This window comes from Ranitomeya variabilis, chromosome 6 (genome assembly GCF_051348905.1).
Source record: "Ranitomeya variabilis isolate aRanVar5 chromosome 6, aRanVar5.hap1, whole genome shotgun sequence".
In the NCBI taxonomy this organism is placed as follows: Eukaryota; Metazoa; Chordata; class Amphibia; order Anura; family Dendrobatidae; genus Ranitomeya; species Ranitomeya variabilis.
The window spans coordinates 569789378-569806703 of NC_135237.1; the positions used below are offsets into that span (position 1 = coordinate 569789378).

Consider the following 17326-nt stretch of genomic DNA (forward strand, 5'->3'; position numbering starts at 1 on the left):
CTCTGTGTTTCCTGACCTCTTTCTATCATAGCTGTGATGCTCTGTGTGTCCTGACCTCTTTCTATCATAGCTGTGATGCTCTGTGTGTCCTGACCTCTTTCTATCATAGCTCTGATGCTCTGTGTTTCCTGACCTATTTCTATCAAAGCTGTGATGCTCTGTGTGAACTGACCTCTTTCTATCATAGCCACAATGCTCTGTGTGCCCTGACCTCTTTCTATTCTATCCTCTAGATGTTCTGAAACGTTCCAGCCTCTAGATGTGGAAGAAAAAATACATCAATTCACTGATAGCAAGCAGAGATCATGAAAATATTCATTCTTTATTTCTGTGTTCTGCTGATGTCTCACGTCTGCGGTTACAGGACTGAGCTCCTCAGGATTGTCAGGAGGGATCCCAGCACCAGGATGATGGTGGCAGAGCTGGCCTTGATGCTGGCGCCGCCGCTGACATTACACAGGTCGGTGTTGCAGCAGGAGGTGGTGGCGGTGGCGCCGGAGACGCTGTAGGTGCCTGCAGTGCAGGATGTTTCACATGTCTTACTGATGACGGAGGCCGAAATCCCACCTAGCGCGGAGAAAACAAAAATGTGACAAAGTAGTGGGGCTCCAACCTGTCAGTCATTGCCATGTATATAAAGATTCTATATGTACAGCACCTTGGGTTTGTAGTCTCCCGGCTGTAGGTGAACGAGGACTACAACCCCCATAATCACACAACAAAATGGTGAACTCACCAGAGGAGGCTGATCCCACTATGGTCTGACAATACGCTGTTCCGCTGCTGCAGGTTGTCGAAGTCTGACAATTGGCATTGGAAGTTTGTAATGAGCAGGTGTAACAATTCAGCGAGTAAACTGCGAGCAAAAGAGAAAGGTTATATAGTGCACCGCGGTGTATCCAATCCTATCACATGTGATACTGACTGCTGTATCCAATCTTATCACATGTGATACTGACTGCTGTATCCAATCCTATCACATGTGATACTGACTGCTGTATCCAATCTTATCACATGTGATACTGACTGCTGTATCCAATCTTATCACATGTGATACTGACTGCTGTATCCAATCTTATCACATGTGATACTGACTGCTGTATCCAATCTTATAACGTATAAGATTGGATACAGCTGTTGAGTTTAGATATAACAGCTCTGCAGAGGATCAAACATTATGGGAGAGGATACAGCATTAATATCATATACTAGCTGAAGAGCCCGGCGTTGCCTGGGCATAGTAATTATCTGTGGTTAGTTATAGCACCTCACTTCTCTTATTTTCCCATCACACCTCTCATTTTCTCCCTCACACCTCTCATTTTCCCCCTCACTCCTCTTATTTTACCCCTCACTCCTCTCATTCCCCCCAACACTTGTCATTTCAACCTCACATCTGTCATTTTCTGATCACTCCACTATTTTCCCTCAGTCCTCTCATTTTCACCTCACACCTCTCATTTTCCCCTCAGTATATACATGTTTTTCATCTCTCTTATATATAGTATACACCTGTATGCCATCTCCTGTATATAGTATATACCTTTATGTCATCTCCTCCTGTATATTGTATATACCAAGTGTCATCTCCTCCTGTATATAGTATATACCTGAAAGTCATCTCCTCCTGTATATAGTATATACCTGTACATCATCTGCTCCTGTATATAGTATATACTGTACCTGTGTGTCATCTCCTCCTGTATATAGTATATATCTGTGTGTCATCTCCTCCTGTATATAATATATACCTGTATGTCATCTGCTCCTGTATATAGTATATACCTGTATGTCATCTCCTCCTATATATAGTATATATCTGTGTGTCATCTCCTCCTGTATATAGTATATGCCTGTGTGTCATCTCCCCTGTATATAGTATATACCTGTATGTCATCTCCTCCTGTATATTGTATATACCTATGTGTCATCTCCTCCTGTATATAGTATATACCTGTATGTCATCTCCTCCTGTATATAGTATATACCGGTATGTCATCTCCTCCTGTATATAGTAAATACCTGTGTGTCATCTGCTCCTGTATATAGTATATACCTGTGTGTCATCTCCCCTGTATATAGTATATACCTGAAAGTCATCTCCTCCTGTATATAGTATATACCTGTACATCATCTGCTCCTGTATATAGTATATACCTGTGTGTCATCTGCTCCTGTATATAGAATGCACCTGTGTCATCTCCTCCTGTATATAGTATATACCTGTATGTCATCTCCTCCTGTATATTATATATATGTGTGTGTCATCTCCCCTGTAAATAGTATATACCTGCGTGTCATCTCCTCCTGTATATAGTATATATCTGTGTGTCATCTCCTCCTGTATTAGACCTTGTTCACACGTTATTTGGTCAGTATTTTTACCTCAGTATTTGTAAGCTAAATAGGCAGCCTGATAAATCCCCAGCCAATAGGAAGCCCTCCCCCCCGGCAGAATATATTAGCTCACACATACACATAATAGACAGATCATGCGACTGACAGCTGCCGTATTTCCTATATGGTACATTTGTTGCTCTTGTAGTTTGTCTGCTTATTAATTAGATTTTTATTTTTGAAGGATAATACCAGACTTGTGTGTGTTTTAGGGAGAGTTTCATGTCTCAAGTTGTGTGTGTTGAGTTGCGTGTGGCGACATGCATGTAGCGACTTTTGTGAGATGAGTTTTGTGTGGCGACATGCGTGTAGCAACTTTTTGTGTGTCAAGTTGCATGAGACAGGTTAGTGTAGCAAGTTTTGTGCAGCAAGTTTTGCGCATGGCGAGTTTTGTGCGTGGCAAGTTTTATGTGTGGTGCGTTTTGAGTATGTGCAAGTTTTGTGTGAGGCAACTTTTGCATGTGTTGCAACTTTTGTGCATGTGGCAATTTTTCCGCGTGTGCAAGTTTTGCGTGTGCCGAGTTTTCCATGAGGTGAGTTTTGCGTGAGCCTAGTTTTGCATGTGGCGAGTTTTGCATGTGGCAAATTTTGCGCGTGGCGAGTTTTGAGCGGTGACTTTTGTGTTTCGACTTTTATGTGGCGAGGTTGGTGTATGTGTGGTGAAATGTGTGCTGAGGGTGGTATATGTGTTCAAGCACGTGATAGTGTGTGGCGCATTTTGTGTGTGTGTTCATATCCCCGTGTGTGGTGAGTATCCCATGTCGGGGCCCCACCTTAGCAACTGTACATTATATACTCTTTGGCACCATCACTCTCATTCTTTAAGTCCTCCTTGTTCACATCTGGCAGCTTTCAATTTGCCTCCAACACTTTACCTTTCACTTTTTCCACATTATGTAGATAGGGGCAAAATTGTTTGGTGAATTGGAAAGCGCGGGGTTAAAATTCGCCTCACAACATAGTCTATGACGCTCTCGGGGTCCAGACATGTGACTGTGCAAAATTTTGTGGCTGTAGCTGCGACGGTGCAGATGCCAATCCCGGACATTCACTCATACATACATACACACATTCACATTCAGCTTTATATACTGTATTAGACTGCCTGAAGAGCCCGGCGTTGCCTGGGCATAGTAAATATCTGTGGTTAGTTATAGCACCTTACTTCTCTTATTTTCCCATCACGCCTCTCATTTTCTCCCTCACATCTTTCATTTTTCCCCTCACTCCTCTTATTTTCCCCCTCACTCCTCTCATCCCCCCTAACACTTGTCATTTCGACCTCAAATCTGTCATTTTCCGATCACTCCACTATTTTCCCTCACTCCTCTCATTTTGCACTCACACCTTTTCATTTTCACCTCACACCTGTCTTTTTCCCCTCAGTATATACATGTTTGTCATCTCCCTTATATATAGTATACAGCTGTATGTCATCTAATGGAGGTAGTAGCAGGGAGGATACTGACAGATACTATAATGGAGGTAGTGGAGCGCCCCCAGGCGCAGGGCAATGGGGTACTCGGTACCGGGTCGCCTCTGTTTCGGTTTTGGGGATGTCACGGTGGCCCGACCCGGCCCGTGGCCCTGCTAAGGGGCGCCCAATTAAAGGTGTAGATGAAAGTTTGTCAAGTGTTCGTGACGCCACCTGTGGTATTCGGTCAGGATGACCGACGCTGCTAGGGGTCCACTGGGGTGATGGAATGGCAGCTAGATGGTATACCTTCCCACAGGTGAAGTATGTCCCCAGGGCTTCCCTTGATGTGTAGATGGTGATGTAAGGCGCGATGAATAATGAGGACACAAAGGTTGCAGTCTCTTTACCTTTTACTGAAGACCTCAAGGTCCACGGTCCAGAGCACTGCTAACAGGGCTGTTTGAGACCGGCCGGTCCGAAGGCACATCCAGAGTTCCCTTTGCAGGTGGAAATCAGTAGCCTTCCTACTTAGCGCCTGTGTGTTGTAGTACCTCCCTGCTGAGCACCACGGGATAGTCCTCACAACTGTCGTGTATGTTTCTGATGTTCTCTCTCCGTCCCACAGATGATATGGATAGGACGCACCCCTATGACGGGTTAGGCCTGGAGTTAAATTATAGGGACCCTAGAGATGCCCCTCTCCCACAATTGCCTCCGTTGTCTTCATAGGTGTAAAGGTGAGACAGCCAACCTAAAGTTAACTGCCCTGCCATTATCTGGAGTAATGCGTAGAATCAGTACTCCCTCGGTGTTCCGGCCACCGGCTACACACCTCAGGACTCAGGAGGATGTTGCCACGATCTTAGGGCCCGACTCCTCCCAGTATTATCTCCTAGTGCTGTGATCTCGTTTCTCACTTCTCCACAATATACTTCGCTTCTTGTCCTTTCTTAGGATACCGCCACAATGAAGTGCAGGCGCAGTTCCGTAACGATCTGTCTCGTGCAAGGCCAATGTCAGGATCCCACCCCTGACAGGGACCTCCCTGGGTCTTACCAGCAACTCTCTCTCTAGATGTTACCTGGGCAAAACCCAGTCAGCTTCTCTCTAACTTCCTATCCAACCCCCAGTTTTACCAGAGTGTGAGGAGTGGCCTAGTAAATAGAACCTTTTGCTCCCCCTGGTGGCCGGAGTGTGAAGTGTAATGTGTGACTGTGATACCTGGTCAGGTGAACTCCTTTAGGGCAATCAGACATAACATCACTCCCCTTAGTGGCAGAGCGACAATACTGCATGACCAGGACTCTGGGGCGCTGCACTAGCAGCAGGGAGGATACTGACAGATGCTATAATGGAGGTAGCAGCAGGGAGGAGACTGGCAGATACTATAATGGAGGTAGAGGCAGGGAGGATACTGACAGATACTAAAATGGAGGTAGCAGCAGGGAGGAGACTGACAGATACTATAATGGAGGTAGCAGCAGGGAGGAGACTGACAGATACTATAATGGAGGTAGCAGCAGGGAGGAGACTGACAGATACTATAATGGAGGTAGCAGGAGGTAGGATACTGACAGATACTATAATGGAGGTAACAGGAGGGAGGATACTGACAGATACTATAATGGAGGTAGCAGCAGGGAGGAGACTGACAGATACTATAATGGAGGTAGTAGGAGGGAGGTTACTGACAGATACTATAATGGAGGTAACAGGAGGGAGGAGACTGACAGATACTATAATGGAGGTAGCAGGAGGGAGGAGACTGACAGATACTATAATGGAGGTAGCAGCAGGGAGGAGACTGACAGATAATATAATGGAGGTAGTAGGAGGGAGGTTACTGACAGATACTATAATGGAGGTAACAGGAGGGAGGAGACTGACAGATACTATAATGGAGGTAGCAGCAGGGAGGATACTGACAGATACTATAATGGAGGTAGTAGGAGGGAGGATACTGACAGATAATATAATGGAGGTAGTAGGAGGGAGGTTACTGACAGATACTATAATGGAGGTAGCAGGAGGTAGGATACTGACAGATACTATAATGGAGGTAGCAGGAGGGAGGATACTGACAGATACTATAATGGAGGTAGCAGGAGGTAGGATACTGACAGATACTATAATGGAGGTAACAGGAGGGAGGATACTGACAGATACTATAATGGAGGTAGCAGCAGGGAGGAGACTGACAGATACTATAATGGAGGTAGCAGCAGGGAGGAGACTGACAGATACTATAATGGAGGTAGCAGGAGGGAGGATACTGACAGATACTATAATGGAGGTAACAGGAGGGAGGATACTGACAGATACTATAATGGAGGTAGAGGCAAGGAGGATACTGACAGATACTATAATGGAGGTAACAGGAGGGAGGATACTGACAGATACTATAATGGAGGTAGCAGCATGGAGGATACTGACAGATACTATAATGGAGGTAACAGGAGGGAGGATACTGACAGATACTATAATGGAGGTAGTAGGAGGGAGGTTACTGACAGATAATATAATGGAGGTAACAGGAGGGAGGAGACTGACAGATACTATAATGGAGGTAACAGGAGGGAGGATACTGACAGATACTATAATGGAGGTAGCAGCAGGGAGGAGACTGACAGATACTATAATGGAGGTAGCAGCAGGGAGGATACTGACAGATACTATAATGGAGGTAACAGCAGGGAGGATACTGACAGATACTATAGTGGAGGTAACAGGAGGGAGGATACTGACAGATACTATAATGGAGGTAACAGGAGGGAGGAGACTGACAGATACTATAATGGAGGTAACAGGAGGGAGGATACTGACAGATACTATAATGGAGGTAGTAGGAGGGAGGATACTGACAGATACTATAATGGAGGTAACAGGAGGGAGGATACTGACAGATACTATAATGGAGGTAGTAGGAGGGAGGATACTGACAGATACTATAATGGAGGTAACAGGAGGGAGGATACTGACAGATACTATAATGGAGGTAGTAGGAGGGAGGATACTGACAGATACTATAATGGAGGTAACAGGAGGGAGGATACTGACAGATACTATAATGGAGGTAACAGGAGGGAGGATACTGACAGATACTATAATGGAGGTAGCAGCAGGGAGGAGACTGACAGATACTATAATGGAGGTAACAGGAGGGAGGATACTGACAGATACTATAATGGAGGTAGCAGCAGGGAGGAGACTGACAGATACTATAATGGAGGTAGTAGGAGGGAGGATACTGACAGATACTATAATGGAGGTAACAGGAGGGAGGATACTGACAGATACTATAATGGAGGTAACAGGAGGGAGGATACTGACAGATACTATAATGGAGGTAACAGGAGGGAGGATACTGACAGATACTATAATGGAGGTAGCAGCATGGAGGATACTGACAGATACTATAATGGAGGTAGCAGCAGGGAGGAGACTGACAGATACTATAATGGAGGTAGCAGCAGGGAGGATACTGACAGATACTATAATGGAGGTAACAGGAGGGAGGATACTGACAGATACTATAATGGAGGTAGCAGCAGGGAGGATACTGACAGATACTATAATGGAGGTAGTAGGAGGGAGGATACTGACAGATACTATAATGGAGGTAACAGGAGGGAGGATACTGACAGATACTATAATGGAGGTAACAGGAGGGAGGATACTGACAGATACTATAATGGAGGTAACAGGAGGGAGGATACTGACAGATACTATAATGGAGGTAGCAGCATGGAGGATACTGACAGATACTATAATGGAGGTAGCAGCAGGGAGGAGACTGACAGATACTATAATGGAGGTAGCAGCAGGGAGGATACTGACAGATACTATAATGGAGGTAACAGGAGGGAGGATACTGACAGATACTATAATGGAGGTAGCAGCAGGGAGGATACTGACAGATACTATAATGGAGGTAGCAGCAGGGAGGATACTGACAGATACTATAATGGAGGTAACAGGAGGGAGGATACTGACAGATACTATAATGGAGGTAGCAGCAGGGAGGATACTGACAGATACTATAATGGAGGTAGCAGCAGGGAGGATACTGACAGATACTATAATGGAGGTAACAGGAGGGAGGATACTGACAGATACTATAATGGAGGTAACAGGAGGGAGGATACTGACATATACTATAATGGAGGTAGCAGCATGGAGGATACTGACAGATACTATAATGGAGGTAGCAGCAGGGAGGAGACTGACAGATACTATATTGGAGGTAGACGCAGGGATGATACTGACAGATACTATAATGGAGGTAACAGGAGGGAGGAGACTGACAGATACTATAATGGAGGTAACAGGAGGGAGGATACTGACAGATACTATAATGGAGGTAGCAGCATGGAGGATACTGACAGATACTATAATGGAGGTAGTAGGAGGGAGGATACTGACAGATACTATAATGGAGGTAGCAGCAGGGAGGATACTGACAGATACTATAATGGAGGTAGCAGCAGGGAGGATACTGACAGATACTAAAATGGAGGTAGTAGGAGGGAGGATACTGACAGATACTAAAATGGAGGTTGCAGGAGGGAGGATACTGACATATACTATAATGGAGGTAGCAGGAGGGAGGATACTGACAGATACTATAATGGAGGTAACAGGAGGGAGGATACTGACAGATACTATAATGGAGGTAACAGGAGGGAGGATACTGACAGATACTATAATGGAGGTAGCAGGAGGTAGGATACTGACAGATACTATAATGGAGGTAGCAGGAGGGAGGATACTGACAGATACTATAATGGAGGTAGCAGGAGGGAGGATACTGACAGATACTATAATGGAGGTAGCAGGAGGGAGGATACTGACAGATACTATAATGGAGGTAGTAGGAGGGAGGATACTGACAGATACTATAATGGAGGTAGCAGCAGGGAGGATACTGACAGATACTATAATGGAGGTAGCAGCAGGGAGGATACTGACAGATACTAAAATGGAGGTAGTAGGAGGGAGGATACTGACAGATACTAAAATGGAGGTTGCAGGAGGGAGGATACTGACATATACTATAATGGAGGTAGCAGGAGGGAGGATACTGACAGATACTATAATGGAGGTAACAGGAGGGAGGATACTGACAGATACTATAATGGAGGTAACAGGAGGGAGGATACTGACAGATACTATAATGGAGGTAGCAGGAGGTAGGATACTGACAGATACTATAATGGAGGTAGCAGGAGGGAGGATACTGACAGATACTATAATGGAGGTAGTAGGAGGGAGGATACTGACAGATACTATAATGGAGGTAGCAGGAGGGAGGATACTGACAGATACTATAATGGAGGTAGTAGGAGGGAGGATACTGACAGATACTATAATGGAGGTAACAGGAGGGAGGAGACTGACAGATACTATAATGGAGGTAGTAGGAGGGAGGATACTGACAGATACTATAATGGAGGTAACAGGAGGGAGGATACTGACAGATGCTATAATGGAGGTAGCAGGAGGGAGGATACTGACAGATACTATAATGGAGGTAGCAGGAGGGAGGATACTGACAGATACTATAATGGAGGTAGCAGGAGGGAGGATACTGACAGATACTATAATGGAGGTAACAGGAGGGAGGATACTGACAGATACTATAATGGAGGTAACAGGAGGGAGGATACTGACAGATACTATAATGGAGGTAGTAGGAGGGAGGATACTGACAGATACTATAATGGAGGTAGTAGGAGGGAGGATACTGACAGATACTATAATGGAGGTAGCAGGAGGGAGGATACTGACAGATACTATAATGGAGGTAGCAGCAGGGAGGATACTGACAGATACTATAATGGAGGTAGTAGGAGGGAGGATACTGACAGATACTATAATGGAGGTAGCAGGAGGGAGGATACTGACAGATACTATAATGGAGGTAGCAGCATGGAGGATACTGACAGATACTATAATGGAGGTAGCAGGAGGGAGGATACTGACAGATACTATAATGGAGGTAGCAGCAGGGAGGATACTGACAGATACTATAATGGAGGTTGCAGGAGGGAGGATACTGACAGATACTATAATGGGGTAGCAGGAGGGAGGTTACTGACAGATACTATAATGGAGGTAGCAGGAGGGAGGATACTGACAGATACTATAATGGAGGTAACAGGAGGGAGGATACTGACAGATACTATAATGGAGGTAGTAGGAGGGAGGAGACTGACAGATACTATAATGGAGGTAGCAGCAGGGAGGATACTGACAGATACTATAATGGAGGTAGCAGGAGGGAGGATACTGACAGATAATATAATGGAGGTAGCAGGAGGGAGGATACTGACAGATACTATAATGGAGGTTGCAGGAGGGAGGATACTGACAGATACTATAATGGGGTAGCAGGAGGGAGGTTACTGACAGATACTATAATGGAGGTAGCAGGAGGGAGGATACTGACAGATACTATAATGGAGGTAGCAGGAGGGAGGATACTGACAGATAATATAATGGAGGTAACAGGAGGTAGGATACTGACAGATAATATAATGGAGGTAGCAGCAGGGAGGATACTGACAGATACTATAATGGAGGTAGCAGGAGGGAGGATACTGACAGATACTATAATGGAGGTAGCAGCATGGAGGATACTGACAGATACTATAATGGAGGTAGCAGGAGGGAGGATACTGACAGATACTATAATGGAGGTAGCAGCAGGGAGGATACTGACAGATACTATAATGGAGGTAGCAGGAGGGAGGATACTGACAGATACTAAAATGGAGGTTGCAGGAGGGAGGATACTGACAGATACTATAATGGGGTAGCAGGAGGGAGGTTACTGACAGATACTATAATGGAGGTAGTAGGAGGGAGGATACTGACAGATACTATAATGGAGGTAGCAGGAGGGAGGATACTGACAGATACTATAATGGAGGTAACAGGAGGGAGGATACTGACAGATACTATAATGGAGGTAACAGGAGGGAGGATACTGACAGATACTATAATGGAGGTAGCAGGAGGGAGGATACTGACAGATACTATAATGGAGGTAACAGGAGGGAGGATACTGACAGATACTATAATGGAGGTAACAGGAGGGAGGATACTGACAGATAATATAATGGAGGTAGCAGCAGGGAGGATACTGACAGATACTATAATGGAGGTAGCAGGAGGGAGGATACTGACAGATACTATAATGGAGGTAGCAGCATGGAGGATACTGACAGATACTATAATGGAGGTAGCAGGAGGGAGGATACTGACAGATACTATAATGGAGGTAGCAGCAGGGAGGATACTGACAGATACTATAATGGAGGTAGCAGGAGGGAGGATACTGACAGATACTAAAATGGAGGTTGCAGGAGGGAGGATACTGACAGATACTATAATGGGGTAGCAGGAGGGAGGATACTGACAGATACTATAATGGAGGTAGTAGGAGGGAGGATACTGACAGATACTATAATGGAGGTAGCAGGAGGGAGGATACTGACAGATACTATAATGGAGGTAGAAGCAGGGAGGATACTGACAGATACTATAATGGAGGTAGTAGGAGGGAGGATACTGACAGATACTATAATGGAGGTAACAGGAGGGAGGATACTGGCAGATACTATAATGGAGGTAGTAGGAGGGAGGATACTGACAGATACTATAATGGGGTAGCAGGAGGGAGGATACTGACAGATACTATAATGGAGGTAGTAGGAGGGAGGATACTGACAGATACTATAATGGAGGTAGCAGGAGGGAGGATACTGACAGATACTATAATGGAGGTAACAGGAGGGAGGATACTGACAGATACTATAATGGAGGTAGTAGGAGGGAGGATACTGACAGATACTATAATGGAGGTAGTAGGAGGGAGGATACTGACAGATACTATAATGGAGGTAACAGGAGGGAGGATACTGACAGATACTATAATGGAGGTAGAGGCAAGGAGGATACTGACAGATACTATAATGGAGATAGCAGGAGGGAGGATACTGACAGATACTATAATGGAGGTAGTAGGAGGGAGGATACTGACAGATACTATAATGGAGGTAGTAGGAGGGAGGATACTGACAGATACTATAATGGAGATAGCAGGAGGGAGGATACTGACAGATACTATAATGGAGGTAGCAGCAGGGAGGATACTGACAGATAATATAATGGAGGTAGCAGCAGGGAGGATACTGACAGATACTATAATGGAGGTAGCAGGAGGGAGGATACTGACAGATACTATAATGGAGGTAGCAGGAGGGAGGATACTGACATATACTATAATGGAGGTAGCAGGAGGAAAGATACTGACAGATACTATAATGGAGGTAGAAGCAGGGAGTGTATATTATTTAGTGATTATGTGGAGTAAATGTGAAATCTTAGTTAATGAGTAATACCACCATAGTGTTATAAATAGTACTGCCACAGCATGACCACATATTACCACCACAATGACAGAATTACCTTCATATTGGTATTAAATAATATTTTCACGCCATGATCACTTAATACCACCGATTATTCACTGAGATTTTCCACATGATGCTTTGGTCATATGTAGTCATGGTGTACAGGTATTAATTATTAGCTATATGGTGGCATTAATCCAACACTATGTGGTAGTAATGCATTGTCATGGTGTGGGAGTATTATGTCAGGCCAATGTTTAATGCTATTGTTTGGTTCAATGAGGTGTAAATTTCTCATTAGAACTAGTAGAGACGTTTCGCTCAGACTGTGGCTTCTTTAAGAGTTGTCTTTTGATTTGCCATATGCAAGCCTGATCCGCTGTATCTAATGTGAGAAGACTGAGGTATCACTCGGGCGCTGCTGATAGCGACATAGCGGTGAAATTAAAACATTTATTTAAACAGGTTTACAAGTCAACGCGTTTCGAGATCACGCAGGATCTCTTCATCAGGACAAAACTATGAAAAAGTCCTGCGCGACCTCGAAACGCGTTGACTAGTAAACCTGTGCAGCAGCACATGAGTGATACCTCTGTCTTCCTCTCTGTATGTCTGGTCGTCCTCTTGACCGGTATCTGTGCAGAAGCTGTTTATATGCCCATTATGTGTTGCCATTCAGCAGCCTAACAAGGTGAGTGTATTTTTCCCTTTCCCTGACATCACATTGTCATCGGATAAGACCCTAATATGCTTTTTCTTTCCCAGTTTCTTCTTTCCATAGTTGTATCTAATGTGTGATACAATCTCAGAGGTGTCCAGCATTCTGCTATATAGGTTACATAGTACCTATCAGTAGCAGTGCGGGGGTCCGGCAGGTGCAGGGTCTTACCTGTGGCCACACAGAGGGCGATCACCAGGATGAGGCTTGTGTATGCTGCCATCATGATGTGTGATCAGGAAAAGCTCGGTGTCCCTATATATATACACCTCCAGATCTTTACTTATTCAAGGCGTTTACAAAACCCTACCTACAGCCCCTCCACTATCGAAAGCAAGCAAGGATGTATGCATATAATATGTAACTTATACATATGTGCGGACAATACCTGTCACTCATCCATCAAGATTAGGCGACCGCTCCCTGCAACTAAGGACTCCCGAGTCGCACCCAACGTCACAGCCCTTATATACCAGGTATTGTATAGAATATACAGAGGGTGCGGAAAGTATTCAGGTCCCTTTACACTTTTCACTCTTTGCTTCATTGCAGCCATTTGGTAAATTCAGAAGAGTTCATTTTTTCCCTATTAATGTACACTCTGCACCCCATCTTTACTGAAAAAAAAAATATGAAATGTAGAAATTTTTGTAAATTTATTAAAAAAGAAAAACTGAAATATCACATGGCCATAAGTCTTCAGACCCTTTGCTCAGTGATGGGTAGAAGCCCCTTTTGAGCTAGTACAGCCATGAGTCTTCTTGGGAATGATGCAACAAGTTTCCCCCCCTGGATTTGGGGATCCTCGGCCATTCTTCCTTGCAGATCCTCCCCAGTTCCGTCAGGTTGGATGGTGAACGTTGGTGGACGAACATTTTCAGGTCTCTCCAGAGATGCTCAGTTGGGTTTATGTCAGGGCTCTGGCTGGGACGGTCAAGAATGGTCACAGTGTTGTTCTGAAGCCACTCCTTTGTTATTTTAGCTGTGTGCTTAGGGTCATTGTCTTGTTGGAAGGTGAATCTTCGGCCAAGTCTGAGGTTCAGAGCACTCTGGAAGAGGTTTTCATCCAGGATATCTCTGTACTTGGCTGCATTCAGGTTTCATTCAATGATAACCAGTCGTCCTGTCCCTGCAGCTGAAAAACACCCCCACAGCATGATGCTGCCACCACCATGCTTCACTTTTGGGATTGTATTGGCAGGTGATGAGCAGTGCCTGGATTTCTCCACACATACTGCTTAGAATTATTTGTACATTCCTCAACCAAGAATCTGCAAAAACCATAGTCCATGCCCTCATCATCTCTCGCCTTGACTACTGCAACCTCCTGCTCTGTGGCCTCCCCTCGAACACTCTCGCACCCCTCCAATCTGTTCTAAACTCTGCTGCCCGACAAATCCACCTGTCCCCCCGCTATTCCCCGGCCTCTCCCCTCTGTCAATCCCATCACTGGCCCCCATTGCCCAGAGACTCCAGTACAAAAGCCTATCCATGACGTACAAAGCCATCCATACATCTGTGACCTCGTCTCCCGGTACTTACCTACACGCAACCTCCATTCCTCACAAGATCTCCTTCTCTACTCCCCTCTTATCTCCTCTTCCCACAATCGTATACAAGATTTCTCTCGCGTATCACCCCTACTCTGGAACCCTCTACCACAACACATCAGACTCTCGCCTACCATCAAAACCTTCAAAAAGAACCTGAAGACCCACCTCTTCCGACAAGCCTACAACCTGCAGTAACCACCGATTGACCAAACCGCTGCATGACCAGCTCTACCCTCGCCTACTTTATCCTCACCCATCCCATGTAGATTGTGAGCCTTCGCGGGCAGGGTCTTCTCTCCTCCTGTACCAGTTATGACTTGTATTGTTCAAGATTATTGTACTTGTTTTTATTATGTATACCCCTCCTCACATGTAAAGCGCCATGGAATAAATGGCGCTATAACAATAAATAATAATAATAATAATAATAATAATAATAATAATTATCACCAAAAAGGTCTATCTTCGTCTCATCAGACCAGAGAATCTTATTTCTCACAGTCTGGGAGTAGGGTTGAGCGAAACGGGTCGGCCATTTTCAGAAGTCGCCGACTTTTGGCAAAGTCGGGTTTCATGAAACCCGACCCGACCCCTGTGTGGGGTCGGCTGTGAGGTCGGCGATCTTCTGAATCTGGTATCGGAATACCGGTATACCGAGTTCCAATATGTTTGCGATATCGGAAATCGGTATCGGAATCCACATTTAAGTGTAAAATAAAGAATAATAAAAAAAAAATATTGATATACTCACCTCTCCGGAGGCCCCTGGACATCGCCGCTGGTAACCGGCAGCCTTCTTTGCTTAAAATGAGCGCGTTTAGGTCCTTCCATGACGTCACGGCTTCTGATTGGTCGCGGCCGCCCATGTGACCGCCATGCGACCAATCACAAGCCGTGACGTAATTCTCAGGTCCTAAATTCCTAATTCTAGGTCGCGTGGCGGTCACATGGGCGGCCGCGACCAATCAGAAGCCGTGACGTCATGGAAGGCCCTAAACGCGCTCATTTTAAGCAAAGAAGGCTGCCGGTTACCAGCGGTGATGTCCAGGGGCCTCCGGAGAGGTGAGTATATCAATATTTTTTATTTTTATTCTTTATTTTACACATTAATATGGATCCCAGGGCCTGAAGGAGAGTTTCCTCTCCTTCAGACCCTGGGAACCATAGTATCCCATTGCACTGCATTGGGTTTCGTGTTTCGGCCGACCCCGACCCCGACTTTTTTATAGGATCGGCCGATTTCACTCGACCTGACTTTTGAGAAAGTCGGGTTTCGTGAAACCCGACCCGATCCTATAAAAATAAAAGTCGCTCAACCCTATCTGGGAGTCCTTCGTGTGTTTTTTTAGCAAACTCTATGCTGGCTTTCATATGTCTTGCACTGTGGAGAGGCTTCTGTTGGGCCACTCTGCCATAAAGGCCTGACTGGTGGAGGGCTGTAGCGATAGTTGACTTTGTAGAACTTTCTCCCATCTCTCTACTGCATCTCTGGAGCTCAGCCACAGTGATCTTGGGGTTCTTCTTTACCTCTCTCACCAAGGCTCTTCTCCCACGATAGCTCAGTTTGCCCGGGCGGCCAGGTCTAGGAAGACTTCTGGTGGTCCCAAACATCTTCCATTTATGGATTATGGAGGCCACTGTGCTCTGAGGAACCTTGAGTACTGCAGAAATTCTGTTGTAACCTTGGCCAGAATTCCCACGAATTCCTGACACTCCTGTATAGTTTGTAATTGATAAAGGCCAGATGCGGCCGAAACGTTTTGCCTTGACTACATTAAAAGTCAAAAAATTCATCTTTAAGTTGAGTACCTAGTTTATTTTTATCACAATCATACACAAGACACTTCAGGGAGCACCATCATACATAAGACACTGCAGGGGCCCCCCATCATACATGAGGCACTTCAGGGGGCACCGTAACACATGAGACACTTCAGGGGGCACCATCATACATGAGACACTTCAGGGGGCACCATCATACATGAGACACTTCAGGGGGCACCATCATACATGAGACACTTCAGGGGCCATGATCACACATGAGACACTTCAAGGGGCGCCATCATACATGAGGCACTTCAGGGGGCACCATAACACATGAGACACTTCATGGGGCACCATCACACATGAGGCACTTCAGGGGGCACCATCATACATGAGGCACTTCAGGGGGCACCATAATACATGAGACACTTCAGGGGCCATCATCATACATGAGGCACTTCAGGGGGCACCCTAACACATGAGACACTTCATGGGGCACCATAATACATGAGGCACTTCAGGGGGCACCATAATACATGAGACACTTCAGGGGGCACCATCATACATGAGACACTTCAGGGGCCATGATCACACATGAGACACTTCAAGGGGCGCCATCATACATGAGGCACTTCAGGGGGCACCATAACACATGAGACACTTCATGGGGCACCATCACACATGAGGCACTTCAGGGGGCACCATCATACATGAGGCACTTCAGGGGGCACCATAATACATGAGACACTTCAGGGGCCATCATCATACATGAGGCACTTCAGGGGGCACCCTAACACATGAGACACTTCAGGGGCCATCATAATACATGAGGCACTTCAGGGGGCACCATCATACATGAGACACTTCAGGGGGCACCATCATACATTTCAGGGGGCACCATCATACATGAGGCACTTCAGGGTGCGCCATCATGCATGAGGCACTTCATGGGGCACCATCATACATGAGGCACTTCAGGGGGCACCATCATACATGAGACACTTCAGGAGGCACCATCATACATTAGACACTTCATGGGGCACCGTTATACATGAGACAT

At 45.5% G+C, this 17326-nt stretch overlaps 1 protein-coding gene across 1 annotated transcript; it reads right to left on the bottom strand.

Moving 5' to 3' along the window:
• Positions 1–303: 303 nt before the first annotated feature.
• On the bottom strand, positions 304–13226 carry LOC143781670 (lymphocyte antigen 6E-like). The gene is made up of 3 exons (XM_077268398.1): positions 13121–13226; positions 737–856; positions 304–567 (listed from the first exon to the last, which is right to left on the bottom strand). Exons 1-3 carry the CDS (start codon positions 13173–13175, stop codon positions 359–361), a joined length of 384 nt encoding a protein of 127 aa, XP_077124513.1. The 5' UTR covers positions 13176–13226; the 3' UTR covers positions 304–358.
• Positions 13227–17326: the final 4100 nt, after the last annotated feature.